Source organism: Cotesia typhae, unplaced genomic scaffold (genome assembly GCF_013202065.1).
Source record: "Cotesia typhae breed Kobodo isofemale line unplaced genomic scaffold, CoteBio_Ctyphae contig_69, whole genome shotgun sequence".
NCBI lineage: Eukaryota > Metazoa > Arthropoda > Insecta > Hymenoptera > Braconidae > Cotesia > Cotesia typhae.
The window spans coordinates 1881150-1895826 of record NW_027423763.1 but is presented as its reverse complement, the minus strand read 5'-3'; the positions used below and the strand labels follow the sequence as shown (position 1 = coordinate 1895826).

The 14677-nt window shown below is 26.8% G+C and overlaps 4 protein-coding genes across 4 annotated transcripts; 2 read left to right on the top strand and 2 right to left on the bottom strand.

Moving 5' to 3' along the window:
* Positions 1-64: 64 nt before the first annotated feature.
* Positions 65-1418, top strand: Med8 (mediator complex subunit 8). The gene is made up of 5 exons (XM_074251579.1): positions 65-343; positions 419-664; positions 878-1048; positions 1120-1216; positions 1279-1418. Exons 1-5 carry the CDS (start codon positions 179-181, stop codon positions 1362-1364), a joined length of 765 nt encoding a protein of 254 aa, XP_074107680.1. The 5' UTR covers positions 65-178; the 3' UTR covers positions 1365-1418.
* LOC141532940 (methyltransferase-like protein 25B) lies at positions 1385-2857 on the bottom strand. The gene is made up of 3 exons (XM_074251575.1): positions 2444-2857; positions 1801-2365; positions 1385-1737 (listed from the first exon to the last, which is right to left on the bottom strand). Exons 1-3 carry the CDS (start codon positions 2855-2857, stop codon positions 1385-1387), a joined length of 1332 nt encoding a protein of 443 aa, XP_074107676.1.
* On the bottom strand, positions 2835-6343 carry LOC141532938 (presequence protease, mitochondrial). Its single transcript, XM_074251572.1, is given in 3 exon segments — positions 2835-3221; positions 3224-6082; positions 6226-6343. Coding segments are annotated over 2 exon segments (3102 nt in total). The 5' UTR covers positions 6069-6082; positions 6226-6343; the 3' UTR covers positions 2835-2964.
* Positions 6344-6764: 421 nt separating this feature from the next.
* LOC141532803 (uncharacterized) lies at positions 6765-14188 on the top strand. Its single transcript, XM_074251322.1, has 6 exons — positions 6765-7464; positions 7830-8380; positions 8440-8694; positions 8784-8973; positions 9060-9279; positions 9387-14188. Exons 2-6 carry the CDS (start codon positions 7899-7901, stop codon positions 12707-12709), a joined length of 4470 nt encoding a protein of 1489 aa, XP_074107423.1. The 5' UTR covers positions 6765-7464; positions 7830-7898; the 3' UTR covers positions 12710-14188.
* Positions 14189-14677: the final 489 nt, after the last annotated feature.

The following is a 14677-nucleotide window of genomic DNA, read 5'->3' as shown; positions in this document are numbered from 1 at the left end:
AATTCTGAAAATTTCTATGACACTGAAGTTGGCATACATTGCTGTTATATATTACGCAACGCCCTCTGACGGTTCAGTGTAATAATTTCAGTTGAAAGTTGAAAATAATTTTCATAATAGTAATTCAGGTTATTTTTTATTTATTTATTAATATTGTAGTTTATAATAATTTAAAAAAATGCAGAACGAAGAAAAAATGTTAAATACAGCATTGGAAGCAATGATAATGCGAGTAAATGATTTAAAAAATTCAATAGCAGCAATGTTGTTTAAATTAGAACACGAATATGAAACATTAAATTGGCCAACTTTTCTTGATAATTTTGCATTAATTGCCGGTCATGTAAGTTGAAAATTATTTTACTTTTTTATTTAAATAATTTAATAAATTTATTTTATTTTTTTTTTTTTTAATTAGCTAACAAGTTTGTCAAAGCTGTTGTCGCATGATAAAGCTCCAAATTTAAGAAACTTGACAGTACTCCCGTTATTACTGAGCCCAGAAAAAGATGACGATTTAATGAGAATGACTGAAGGAAGAATCACAACATTTGCTCATGATTTAGTACCAAATTATTTAAGAACAAAACCAGAGCCCCAAGCTGAACAAAAAATGATTCAATTGGAGCACAAAGCTGCCAATTTAGCTTTTGACGCTTCTCAAGTAAGTTTATTTTAATTATTTTCATAAATATTAAACACATAGATTAATTCAAGTAATAATTACTTGTCTGAAATTTTTTTGTTAAAACGCTAAACTCTTCTGTGACAACTAGGACTGCAATGTAAGCTGTTAGAGGCTACAAATAATATTACAAGATAAATAGAAATAAATAATTGTTATATTGTTAATTTTAAATGATAAATTGTTTTACAGAAACAAATAGCGCAATACACTAAATGTATTACTCAAGTTTATGATATTGCTGAAAAAGCTCGTGAGGAATGGGAAAGTGAAGCTACTTCACGGACGAATCAAACTCAAACCAGTAATAATAATGATACTCAAGCATTAGTTGCTGCTGTTGGATTGGGAAAGGGACTTAAGGTAATTATTATAACTATTGTATATCAAGTTTTTTTTTTTTTTTAAATATATATTTAATTTTTTATTTAAAGAATGAGACTGTGCAAATGGTTCAATCGGGTGTTAATCCTGGTTCTTCAAATATGATGGTTGGAAGACCTGGTAGTCAACCTGGAGCTGGTGGCCAAGGTTAGTAAAATCATTTTTATCTAATTTTTAATTTATTTAAAAAATTATTTTTAATTTTTCAGTTGGACAAATGGGAAAAGCACCAAGTACAATAAAAACAAATATAAAAGCCGCCTCACAACAACAAATTCATCCTTACGCTCGATAATAATTTATATAAATTACATGTCATTTAACAGCAACAGTAGCATAACATCTTGGAGAAATGATATTACTTAAAACAGCGATTATTTCTGGTGAATAATTTTTCTCAATTAACCAATAATATCGATCATATAAAACCAATGATTCCGCTGGGGCTTGTAATAATAATTGTAATCCAGTGTAAATTTCTACAATACTCAATTTTGATTCATTTAACTTCCATAGATTTTTTATATTATTTTTAAATTCTTCATCATTCGACATTTTATTTTCATTAAAATAATATCGCTCCAATGTGTCTTGCAGATAAGTTTCAAAATTTTTACACTGAGATATTCTGGTTGCTTTCTTAACACACTTTGTTAATTTTATATTGTCTAAAATAAAAGTTTTTTATTAATAAATAATTTTAAATATTCATAAATTTAATTTTAACTTACTTTTATGAGTAAATAACTCAATAACTGCGCGTGATAAAACATAAAATGCATGTTTGTCATGCAAATCCTTAGACATGTTATCCCACCGTTTAGCTGGTTCTTGACAAGCAAGTCTTAAAAATGGTCTACGTAATATTTCTTTATACTTATCATCATCATCATTATTATTTTCAGTAATAATAAATTTTAATTTTTTTGACACCGGAAAATTGATCAATGTTTCATTGTCTGTCTCTTCCAACTTGTGATAACAACAAGAAACCATTATTAATAATTTAACTGTTGGAATAATTGAAAATAATTTAATGGCATTGACACTTAAATCCGCGCATGCATGTAAACCAATAAGACAAAATTCTTCATCGTTTGTTAAATTTTTAATTGTACTTTTCATTTCTGTATAATCATTATTAGTTACTTTAATATGAAAAAATTTAACTTTATTTACAGAGTCTGGATATAACAAATTTTGTCTCTTTTTAGCTATTTTGATATTGTCTAGACTCGATTCTAACCCGATTACCTCATAACCATATAAATAATTTAATAATTGACCAATGTAGCCCTGGGAAAAAAAAAAAAAAAAAAAAAAAAAAAAATGTATATAAAAATTTGAACCATTAAAAATATATTAACCCCTTACCAAACCAGATCCAAAATCTACAATCGTCCGTATATTATGTTTCAAACATTTATCATTTATTAATTCAGCAAGGTAATAAATTTCATGCTGTTTCTTTTCACTTAATCCAAGTTTGAATGTTTTTGGAAGTTGACAATCGGATTTTATTTGCAGCGATGGCAATTTGTTAAGTGTTTTACATTTATTAACAAACGATAAAAGTGACGGTGGCCAATTTTTATTTATTAATTCACCATTTGCAAATTTATTTAATTCTTCAGTAGATAATTTTTGTAAAACATTTAGCCAATCATCCGGAAATTCATTTAAACAATTTTCAATTAAAATTTTAGTAATTGGGTATTTGAAAAGCCATTGATATTGATCAAAAAAGTCTGTAGAGTCTTTAAAATAATTTTCAAAATCATGAAACATTTTTTTTATTCTGTAACAAAGTAATTACAATATTAACGGCTATACACAAATATTTTGTACAAAATTGATTTATTATACTTATTAATAATGACAATAATAATAGTAGTTTAACAATCTTGTTGAATAACTCTCCAATTTTGAGTTTTTCTATCAACTAAATCGGTATTAGCCGGTCCAATAATAGCTCTGCCAATTTTTTTAACACCTTCAGCACCGGGCTTTAAATACTTTTGAGCAACTCTAACAATATCGTCCTTTGTAACATTTTTCAATCTAATCCTTTGAGTTTGTACATCATCATCAGTAAGATTCATAAAAAATTTCTTCATTCCCCGGTCGTTGGGAGCAACAGGCGTGTCTATTTTTGAAAAATTCCTAATTTTGATTCATCAAGATCAGTTTGTTTAAAATTAAAATTCATCAAAAATTCATATGTATTATCAAAGGTGTCAAATGTTTTAGTACTATTTGGATCACGGAATGAAAAGAAATTAAACACTCCATCAGGTGATATATTTGCTCCAGAGCCATATGCACCCTCCTTTTCCCTTACTTCACGCAATAAATAGACTGAACTTATTAATTTCGCTAAAACACGCAACGGTGCATAATCTGGATTATTATACGGTACGGTCAACAATGTTTTCGATGTATAATTAGTATTGTACGGCATAATATGATGAATTCCTTTTTCAAAAGCATCGCTACCCAATAATAGTGAATTGCTATTAGTTAATTTTATCAAATTACCACCTGGCTGTCCATCAATGCTATCATAAAATCTTTCCAAGCCTTTAATAATTTGTTTTCTTTCATTATCACTGCCAGATAAGTTAATAGCAGTCCGTAAATTAGATTTATTTAAAATTTCATCTTTTATAGATTTTATTTTATTCAAAATTAATAAAAATTCATTTTCCTGAACTATTTTTTTCATTCGACCAATATACTCAAGACCAGAAATGTTTTCTTTAAATTTAGCAACAGGCGATATTAAACTAGCAGCACTGCTCATAGCATAAACATGACCAGAATCAGCAATACCAGTTGATAAATCGCTGGCTTCTATTTTAACGAGAGTTTCAAACCGTTTAATGTCTTTTAAATCAACTTGATTAAACAGTTCCATCCACAAGTCCCACATGTTACTTGCATTACGGTCTAAACAATATGAACTAATAACAATACCTTCTTCATACTTATCAATGGAGTCTTTTTCCTCAGCAATGTGACTTGAAAAATGTAATCCTCCAGTTTTCAATTGACACAAGCGATCAAAGGTACGGTAGTCATGAATTTTAGTCCCCATTCTGGCAATAACAGTATTTAACAATGGAATTAATTGTTTTGAATCATCATCCAGTTTATTTGTATTCAATATACCGCGATAATAAGAAATTCCATTGGTTGGTTGAACAGATAACTGAAGTGGTACTTTTGAAATAAATATATCCTCCGTGACATAACGATCGGTATCTTGTTTTAAATCATTTATTTTTAAAGTCGGTAACACTTCCAAATTTTCTGTTTTTTCTTGATCTTTCCGTAATATCAAACCATTTTCATAAATTTTATCTAATTCATCTTTTGAACATTGATTCAATTTGTCTTCAAGTAATTTGTCTTCTTCTTTCTGTAAATTTATTTGATAATTACTGTCCGGTGACATTGTTAATACCAAACGATGTTTGTTATTTTTAATATATTTTTCAACAAGTTTATTAAGATATTTTGGATCCTCTTGTAATTTAATATTAAAATTTTTAATTAATCCATTTATCCTCATTGATTCTATTAAATTACCATCGTGATTCCAGAGCGGTGTGATTCCAAACAATAAATTCATACCGAAATTAGATACTTGATGTTTTATTCTTATTTCTATACCATGCAAGACAGCTTGAACGTGATCTTTTTCAAAGCCAGATTCAATAATATTGTCGACCGTTTGGTCAAATACCTTTTCAATAGCATCAAAATCATCTGATTTAATTCCCTGTAGACTTACTGCAAAAATAGTATCCTTGCATTGTGGATCATAACCAGTAAAAGGCCCAAAGCCTGTTGACAAATTAGATTCAATCAAACTTTTGTAAAAAGCCGCTGTTGGTCCTTTTAAAAGCAACTCTGCTAAAATATTCAACTCGAGTGTTGTTTGTGAATCAGTTATATCATTGCAGAGATATCCAATGGCAAAAGAACTTTGTCGATTAGGATCCGGAGCAAGAGGATCATTTTTACATGTTATATGCTTCCGCCTGGGTGATGTCCAGCGAATTTCAAATGGTACAGCAGACATACTTGCGTCTATTTTTTCTACATTATTCAAATAATTATCATTTAAAAATTTAAGATTATTCTGAAATTCAAAGTTACCGTAAGAATAAATTCTCGTATTTGACGGATGATAATACTTGGAGTGAAAATTTTTTAACGCGTCGTACGTTAATTTTGGAATGTCCAATGGATACCCACCAGAGCATACCGAGTATGTGTGACTCGGTAAAATATTATTTAATAATTTTTCACCAAAAATAGACTGATTTTCATTAAATACTCCTTTCATTTCATTAAAAACAACTCCTTTTATAATTATCGGGGTATTTTTGTCATTTAAATCGGTGTGCTCGAGTCGCCAGCCCTCTTGACTGAAATCGAGCTGTCTTAGACGGGGTCTGAATACCGCATCAGTGTAAATTGACTGCAAATTATGATAATCTTTTAGATTTTGTGTTGAAAATGGATACATGGTGTAATCAGGGCCAGTCATTGCATTCATAAATGTTGCCAGTGATCGCCGTAACATTTTCATGAATGGATCTCGCACAGGATAAAGTTTGCTTCCACACAATGTCATGTGCTCGAGAATATGCGATAGTCCCGTAGAATCCATTGGAGTTGTACGGAAATTTATTGAAAAAACATTATTGCTATCGTCTCGATTCATATGGAGATATTGTGCTCCAGTTTTCACGTGTGTCAGCCGTATTGCATCCAAATACATTTCATCAATTCGGCTAATTTCATTTACCACAAAACCATGTAATTCATCTCCTTCTTTGCAATTTTGTTTATTATTATTATTATTATTATTATTATTATTATTATTATTATTATTATTAATAAGTGGCATTTGTGCTGCACGAGTTGAATAATACATACGTGGAGCGGCAAGAAGCGCACGCTTGGCAATATTAAATTGATGAAACATCTTTATTTATTTATCTGCAAATAAAAAAAAAAAAAAATAAATTATATTAGCGCAAGCTATACGTATTCTTATCGATCCTCGTATATTATTGTTTTCTTTTTAGTAAAATAATTTTTAAAGGTTATATTTATAAATAAATATATTTTTTTTTACTTACAGAATAATAATTGTTGATGTTTAAATATTTTGTCGATATTGTTTGAAATAATAAAAAAGATTGTTAATTATATAAATAAATTATTTTTCATAATAATGACTTTTTTTTTTTTTTTTTTTTTTCGATACAACGTGTGTAAGTCGAAAAAAAAATTACTTTTTATTTATAGTTTTTTATTTTGAAGAGACAAAGAATCTAGATTTATATCTAGGGAATTTTATTAATTTTATAACAATTGAAATAGAAAATTATATTGATTGTTCAAGTTTAAATTTATTGTAAAAACATTTAAAGAAAAAATTAATAAAACAAAAAGTGAATTAATTATAAATAAATGATTAAAACAATAAATTTTTTAATAAATTAATAAATATTATTTTGAAAAGATACCTTTAGCTCCATCTACCGGTAATTTCCTTCGTAACTATGTACAACCGTTAAAAACAGCAAATAGCAGAAAGCATCGGTAGAAAATAGAAAACAAGAAAAGAATATCACACATTCTCAGATATATACCCATATATATGTCATTTATTAATACGGATTACTGTAAGCTGTAAGCAAGTACGACGATGTATGAGAGTGTTAGAAGTAAGAGATGATGTCCAGTGTATGTACATATATTTAATAACCGAGAGAAGGAAAAATAAAAATTAATTTAATGAAAGACTCGGAAAAATAATAATTAAATTCGTTTAAAATCTAATGTTAATTAGATCTATAAATGTTAATCTAAAGTGAGTATGAAAAAGACAAAGTAGTAGTAGTATAAACAAAGTAAAAAGTAAAATAAAAAGTGAATTTGGAAAAATAAACTCGAGAAAGAGAAAGAGAGAAAAAAAAATTAGTTTAAATGTAATTTTTTATTATTTTATTAAAATTTTAACAATTGTTTATTGTGATGAATTATTAATAGAAAAAGTAATTACACTATTACTAAAATACTAGGCTCAAGTGATTAAAAGTAAGAACAAATTTTGGCTTTTGCTGGTGTATAAGTTGATGATGCATGGTATGAACTGGTATAGACAACAAGAGGCTCCACCGCACCAATGGATTAAAAGGCGGCCCCGTGTGTTAGCTCTAAAAGTTGTAGTTTAATTAATTATTTTATTTTTTTTAGTTCAAACTATAAACTGTTTAAATTTTAAATAATTAATATCAAATTTTTTATACACAATCGGGTTAATAATTATAATCGATTGCAACAATGTGGTGATAATTAAATATTTAAATTGAGTAAGTATAATCGAATAATAAAAAAATAAGAAAAAAAAAAAAAAAAAAAAAATTTTCGGTTTTTAAAGTTTTAACAATAAGAGCTTCTATAATTTTATTTATTTTTATTATTAATAATAATTAATACTGAAGAATAAAAATCAAAATTATTTAACAAGTTGTAAATTATAAATTGATAAAATGGATGAATATAGTTGACTTGAAGCCGCTAATGTCACTTATTGAACTTTGACGTAATATATTTAATAATACAAATCATCATAATAATAAATGTCTATAAAATCAATATTTAATAATAATAATAATAATAATAATAATAATAATAATAATAATAATAATTAAAAAGAAAAAATTTGTTTATTTAGATATTTAATTATTGGAGCTGGAGAAGATAAAAAAGGTTAAACAGCAGGTGGTGGTAGTGGTGGTTTTGGATGGATACGATGAACGCGAACACGAATCATGAGAGATCAAAATATAATTATAAAAGTCATCGGACGGTTGAAGAAGGTGTCTTTGACTCGAGGAAAATTAAAAAAGAATCTAATGAGATTATTTGTGGAGAAATTGACAATGGAAACTACGATACTACAACATCAACAACAGCAACAACAACAACAACAACAACAACAACAACAACTACTACTACTACGGCAACTATAACTACCTCAACATCAACACCAATTTCGATAACCCGATCATCATCATCATCATTATCATCAAATAATTTAATTATTAATGATGATCATTCATCTGCAATAACCCGTGAACGCAGTACAAATAGTTCACGACAGTCGAATGGTTTTCATCCTGATCTTCAAGAGATTATTGCTGCTAAATTAACTTCCAATTCACATGGATTGTCATTGGCAGCTAAAAATGATAAAATACGGCATTTTATCGAGGATAGTATCAGGTTTGTTTTTATTTTAATAATAATTATTATTTTTATAATTATTTGAAAATACTTTTTAGTGAGGAATCTAAACTACGAGTTGACGAAATTTATCTTCAAGTCGAACAGCTTAAGGTAGATGAAAAGTTATTGTTGTACCTGAAATTACCGGCATTATTGACAAATCCCAGTGGTACGGTTGATCCATTGAGGCAACCATTAAATCCTCTTGGTAATCGTTATGAAATTCATCAAACGATAATGTGGATTAAAACACATTTGGAAGAAGACCCTGAAGTTTCTTTGCCAAAACAAGAAGTTTATGAGGAATACAAGTATGTAATTTTTTAATATTATGTATTATTAAGTATTAAGAGAAAAAAAAAAAAAATAGATTATTAAATGTTTTGTTGTTTTTAAATAGCGTTTTTTGCATGAAAAATTCAATGAAACCACTGTCAACTGCTGATTTTGGTAAAGTCATGAAGCAAGTTTATCCACGAGTACGACCACGGAGGCTTGGTACACGTGGTAATTCACGTTATTGTTACGCTGGAATGAGAAAAAGAATTAAGCTTGACACTCCAACACTTCCTTCTATAATTGGTGTTGCGGTAATTATTATTATTATTATTATTATTATTATTATTATTATTATTATTATTATTATTAATATTACAATTGTTATTAATTAATTTAGGATGAAGATGATTGTGAAGAAATAATGAGTGAAGAAATGCTTGGAGCAGCTTCAACGTTAATTCGTGAATGGGCTGAAAGTACATTAGGTTATAAATTTACATCGTTAAGTGCATTGGCTCGTCATTTAGTAGATAATCTGTGTGTCGATACTCGATCATTGGCAGCTGTTTGTATCCTCAGTGCTTCTGGAGATGTTCAAAATTCATCTAATAAAGTTTGTACTATTTTATTTAAAAAAAAAAAAAAAAAAAAAAAAAAAAAAAAAAAAAAAAAAAAAAAAATTAAGAGATATTTTTAATAATAATAATAATAATTTAATATATAGTTACAGAGACACCTTTAAAGTCATCGACACCAGTAGGAGGTAAACCAGTAAAACTTCGTGAAGCTCAATTACAATTACAGAAAAAACTTCAACAACGGGATCAAAAAAGTCGAAATTCAGAAGCCATCGTTAGTCAGTCAAAGGAAAGTAATGGAAGTGATACTGTGAAAAATTCAATAGGTAAATCATATAAAAAAAGTAGAACTAGTTTGTCTCAATCACCACAAACCACAAATTCAACAGGAATTGTATCGGTAAAATCATCATCATTATCATCATCATCATCATCATCTTCGTTAATAACTACAACAAGTCGGTCTAGAAAGTTATCGAGGTCTGCTAGTCAGGCTAGTACGGTATCACCACAATTAAACTGTGATAATACGGCTGGACGTACGTCTGTTGAGCCCTTAAATAATGGGTTAAATGTTAGATCTTGCACAAATACACCTAATGATTCAACTATAACAACAAATAAAAATTCCCGTAAACGTGTTAGTTTAGATCAAACGCGTACTAATAATGAAACAAGCCCTGAAAAGCAAGCAAAGCTTGACAGCGATATAGATAATTTGATAATAATTAAAAATAATAATACTAATGATAGTAATGATACAAAATTATCTCTATCATCTAAATTATTAAATACAAATCAACGTTCTAATAAAATAACAGTTGTCTCACCGGGTAATTTAAAAATAAAAAAACTTGATATTATTGATGATAATAATGTTATTAAAATATTTAAATACCGTGATAATAATAATTTATTGATAGATAATAATCGTATTATAAAATCTAATGGCCGTTCCAGTGTTTATGATTCAAATATAAATACTGTAACAACTCCTGTTATTGTTGATGATACTACAAGTATTTTAGTTAAAGATCAAATTTGTGCTTTACAAGATAGTAATAGTAAGACAACAGATGATTTTTTAATTAATAATAAAAATGATAAATTAACTACTATTGATAGTGATGCATTGGATGATTATTTAAATGGTGGTAATAATTCACAAGAACCAGAAGAAGAATTGTTGCAATATTTTCAACAATCAAGCTCATCAAGTTCTGACGCTGACGCTACTTCATTGTCACTATTGAATAGTTGTAACAATACTATAACTACCACTTGTATTGGTAATAATAATAATAATAATAATAATAATAATAATAATAATAATAATAATAATAATAATAATAATAATAATACAACAACAACTACAACTACTATTACTACTACTACTGAAATTGATCAAACATCAAGATCTGATAAAGTATCACAATTACGTTTAATATTGCAACAGAATCTCAAAGATGGTACAATAAAACCAACGGATATTACTAATAAAAAGAAGAATAATAATACTAATAATAATAATAATAATAATAATAATCAATTAGGAAAACGTCAAGTACAAAAAAATGATATTATATTACCGACATTATTAAATAATTCGAATAATTCAAATAATAATAATAATAATAATAATAATAATAATAATTCTCGGAGACGTGTTAGCTTTGAAACAAATGTTATTGAACATAACTCTGAAGTTGTTGTTAATAACAATAATTTACCAACTATAAATTCAATACCTCAAAGCCCAAATTCACGTCGTCGTATATTTAATTTTACGCCAATATCACCAGGTCCACATTCACCAATTAATGGACGTGCTTCCAAACCAAATTCAGCAAATGCTAGTCCTTTTGTATCACCACGTAATACACCAGTACCACGATCAAGAAGCAATATATCTAATGTATATAGATCATCACGTAATAATTTAAAAACATTTTCACGATCTAATTCATGTAACGCAACTTACCTTTCAAAAAATAATAGTGACACTATTGATACTACTTTTCGTGTTCCAACAAGTACCAATGAAACAGTTAAATTTATATCATCTACGTTGGTTGCTGCTGCTGCTGCTGCTGCTGCTGCTGCTGCTGCTGCTGCTGCTGCTGCTGCTGGTGAATCAAGAACAGTTGATATGAAAATATTTGGATCTAATAAAGCAGCTCAAGTACAAGTTGACAGTACTTCTAATATTGGATCAATAACATTGGGACCAGATAATGATAATAGTAAAACAACTTTATCATGTACACCGTTATTATCAGACGTTAATCCACAAAAACAATTATTGATGGATTATCCAAGTCAAGAAAATTTATTGGAAATAACAAATTTTAATATCAAACCAACACCGGGTAATAATAATAAAACAACAACAACAACAACAACAACAACAACAACAACAACAACAATTGTAACAAGTAAACAACCAGCTGATCAGGAGATAAGTGAATTATTAAATAGTGTTAAACAGTATAATTATATTAATAATGAAAATTATTGTCGTTCTCAATCAGTACCACTCCATCGTATGTTTAATCCAACATTAACCTCACCACTATCAAATCAATTTTATTCAAATACCAATAGTTTCAATCAATCAACAAGTAGTTCTCTTGTACATACACCAGTACCCAGTGAATTTGATGATTTTGGATCAATAACTGGACAATCAGATAGTTATTTATTAGATCAAGTTGACGCTAATTTTATAAATGATGATCAACAATTTCTTATTGAAGATAAAGCAATATCATCCGAAAATATAAATAAAATATTTCAATTACTTGATGATGATGATGATAATGATGATGATGATGATGATGATGATGATGATAATAACGATAAAGGCTTGAATAATATTTTAAATCAACAAAATAATGATGAAGAAGATGATGACAGTGGTTTAATTAGACTGGATTCATTACCAAGTGATAGCATAAATTTACAAAATACAATGTTGGACCCATCAACATTAAATCCATCGACTGTTGATTCATTTCAAAAAATAATTATCCAACAACAACAACAACAACAACAGCATCATCAGCATCACCAGCTACAATCTAGATCCTATCCAAATACACCACTGCCTAATTCAATAACTCCAATAACTTATCATCAATCGTTTACTGAAGATAGCAATGGACCACGGTCATACCCACCTACCCCTATATCTTCATCTCATATTGGCTCTCAAGATATTTATCACGAAACAAACGAACCAATGCTATCAAGCCCAACGTTAAATTCATTGAATTTGCATTCAACGGAACACGGTAATAATGATCCAACTGACAGTGTCTGCAGAAATGTCAGTGACTTGTTGGAAACAAATTTTCTTACTGACGGAGATCCTGATGATGGACTTGATCCATTGACTAGTTTTGACGGATTACAGGATGTTGATTCATTGGCTCCTTTATTTAATGAAGTATCTGATACTAATCGTTGATTTCATTATTATTATTATTATTATTATTATTATTATTATTATTATTATTATTACTTAAATATTTAACATTATTTTGTTTGAGCTGACTGTTGAAAGTTATTTTTGTGCAGTTGATTTAAAAAAAAAAAATAATTAAAACACTGCCAACAAAATAATGTTGATTTTTGTTTCAATGTCGGCAGAAATAATTAGCCTCCGGTTGTTTTCTTTTTTTTTTTTTTTTAAATTAAAATCCAGGTTAAGTTGAATTGACAAAGTCAACGTGATAAATAATAATAATACTAATAATGATAATAGATATGAATAAATAAAATATACACTAAGTATATAGAAATAATAATTTAAAAAAAAAAAAAAAAAAAAAAAAAAAAAAAAAAAACAAAAAGTATTTGCAATCATGAGATTTTTTTTTCGTGATTTTTTAACATAAAATTTTCTTTTAAAGATTAATTTCTATAAAATAAAGACAAATCAACGTTTAAATAATTATCTTATTATTATTATTTTTGTCAGATAACAGAAATAAGCTCGTATTCCAATATTTCTTCAATGTATAAAGAGTCCGTAGACGTACGTACGGTGTAAATGTTTAATTATATTATTAATTTTGTACAAATTATTTTATAGTATTTTTTTTTTTTTTATACATCTTTTGTATTTTAGTTTAGTATTTTAACATTTTTAGTTGACAAAAATTTAATTTCTGATTAATGATTAAAAAAAAATTTAATGAATTATCTAAAATTTTTTTTTTATTCAAATCGTTGTCATTATTTCTTCTTCTTCTTTATCGGACCAATATTTAGATAAATAAATATTTAAAACTTTGCACTTTAGATTTTTTTTTAACCAATAAAGTATTATAAATAATTTTTTTTTTTTTTTTACTTCATTAAAATAAATTGTTGAATTGATAAACTTATAAAGTAAATATTATACGCACAAAAATTGTTTGTACATTAGGTAATATCTATAATTAAAGGTATAAAAAAATATATATTATCGGGATTCGTCTTATAAACAAACAACAGAATACACATAATAAACAATATAGATATTGAAGAATAAAAATTAAATATGTTGGTAGATAGAAAAAATATATATATATTATTGTTACTGAAGATCAAAGCGCTATAAAAATAATACTTTATTTAAAATCAACATCAGAAATCTCAAATAATTAAAATAAAAAATATTAGTCAGCATTTTATAAGTATTAGTTGTTAAAATACTAAAAAAATTTATAGCGATTTGATTGACAGTTAACTACATTAATTATTGTGACTCATATTATTAACTATAGTAGAAATGCATGATTAAATACAAAATAGATAACCTGTTTTTAATTTAATACTATAACCGTATATTAATAAAATAAATTGTTTATAAAATTTTAATCGAATCCCGATCGATTAATTTTATTTAAAATTGTATTAACTTGGTTTTTAAATTAGTCTAAGATTATTTCGCAAAAGAACAAAAATGCTTCTATTATATAATTAATATACGTATAATTTTTTTTCTTCATTTTTTTACTTTTAATAATAATGAAAAAAAAAAAAAAAAAAAAAAACTTAATTCTTTTACAGTAAGTTATGTTTGATTTCAATAATTAGTGCAATTAATAATTATTTTTTATTATTGATGATGATGATGATGATAATAATAATAAAAATAATAATTAATTTAATTTTTAGTAAACTGTGATATTTGCATGAATGTACGTGTGTTTTATGTATATATGTAATTTTTAATTTAATATTAATTATTATAATCAATTGACTTGTATTCATATTAATTGTACTTCTTTTAATATTTGCATTATTATTTATTAGAATATAAAGCATTAAATTCATAGATTATCATGTTAAAAGTAATAATTTATATCAGAATAAAATAAACACAGGCATCAATAAATATTTGTGGTAGTTTGCAATCATTATTATTAAAAAACTTTTTTTTTTTTTT

Bases quoted from the DNA above. Each gene is read 5' to 3' on its own strand.
- Med8 (XM_074251579.1), top strand. From the start codon at position 179: ATGCAGAACGAAGAAAAAATGTTAAATACAGCATTGGAAGCAATGATA. The intron at 344-418 runs GTAAGTTGAAAA...TTTTTTAATTAG, and splicing joins TTGCATTAATTGCCGGTCAT to CTAACAAGTTTGTCAAAGCT. The intron at 665-877 runs GTAAGTTTATTT...ATTGTTTTACAG, and splicing joins TAGCTTTTGACGCTTCTCAA to AAACAAATAGCGCAATACAC.
- LOC141532940 (XM_074251575.1), bottom strand. From the start codon at position 2,857: ATGTTTCATGATTTTGAAAATTATTTTAAAGACTCTACAGACTTTTTT. The intron at 2,366-2,443 runs GTAAGGGGTTAA...TTTTTTTCCCAG, and splicing joins TAGATTTTGGATCTGGTTTG to GGCTACATTGGTCAATTATT. The intron at 1,738-1,800 runs GTAAGTTAAAAT...CTTTTATTTTAG, and splicing joins TGAGTTATTTACTCATAAAA to ACAATATAAAATTAACAAAG.
- LOC141532803 (XM_074251322.1), top strand. From the start codon at position 7,899: ATGGATACGATGAACGCGAACACGAATCATGAGAGATCAAAATATAAT. The intron at 8,381-8,439 runs GTTTGTTTTTAT...AATACTTTTTAG, and splicing joins TTTATCGAGGATAGTATCAG to TGAGGAATCTAAACTACGAG. The intron at 8,695-8,783 runs GTATGTAATTTT...GTTTTTAAATAG, and splicing joins GAAGTTTATGAGGAATACAA to CGTTTTTTGCATGAAAAATT.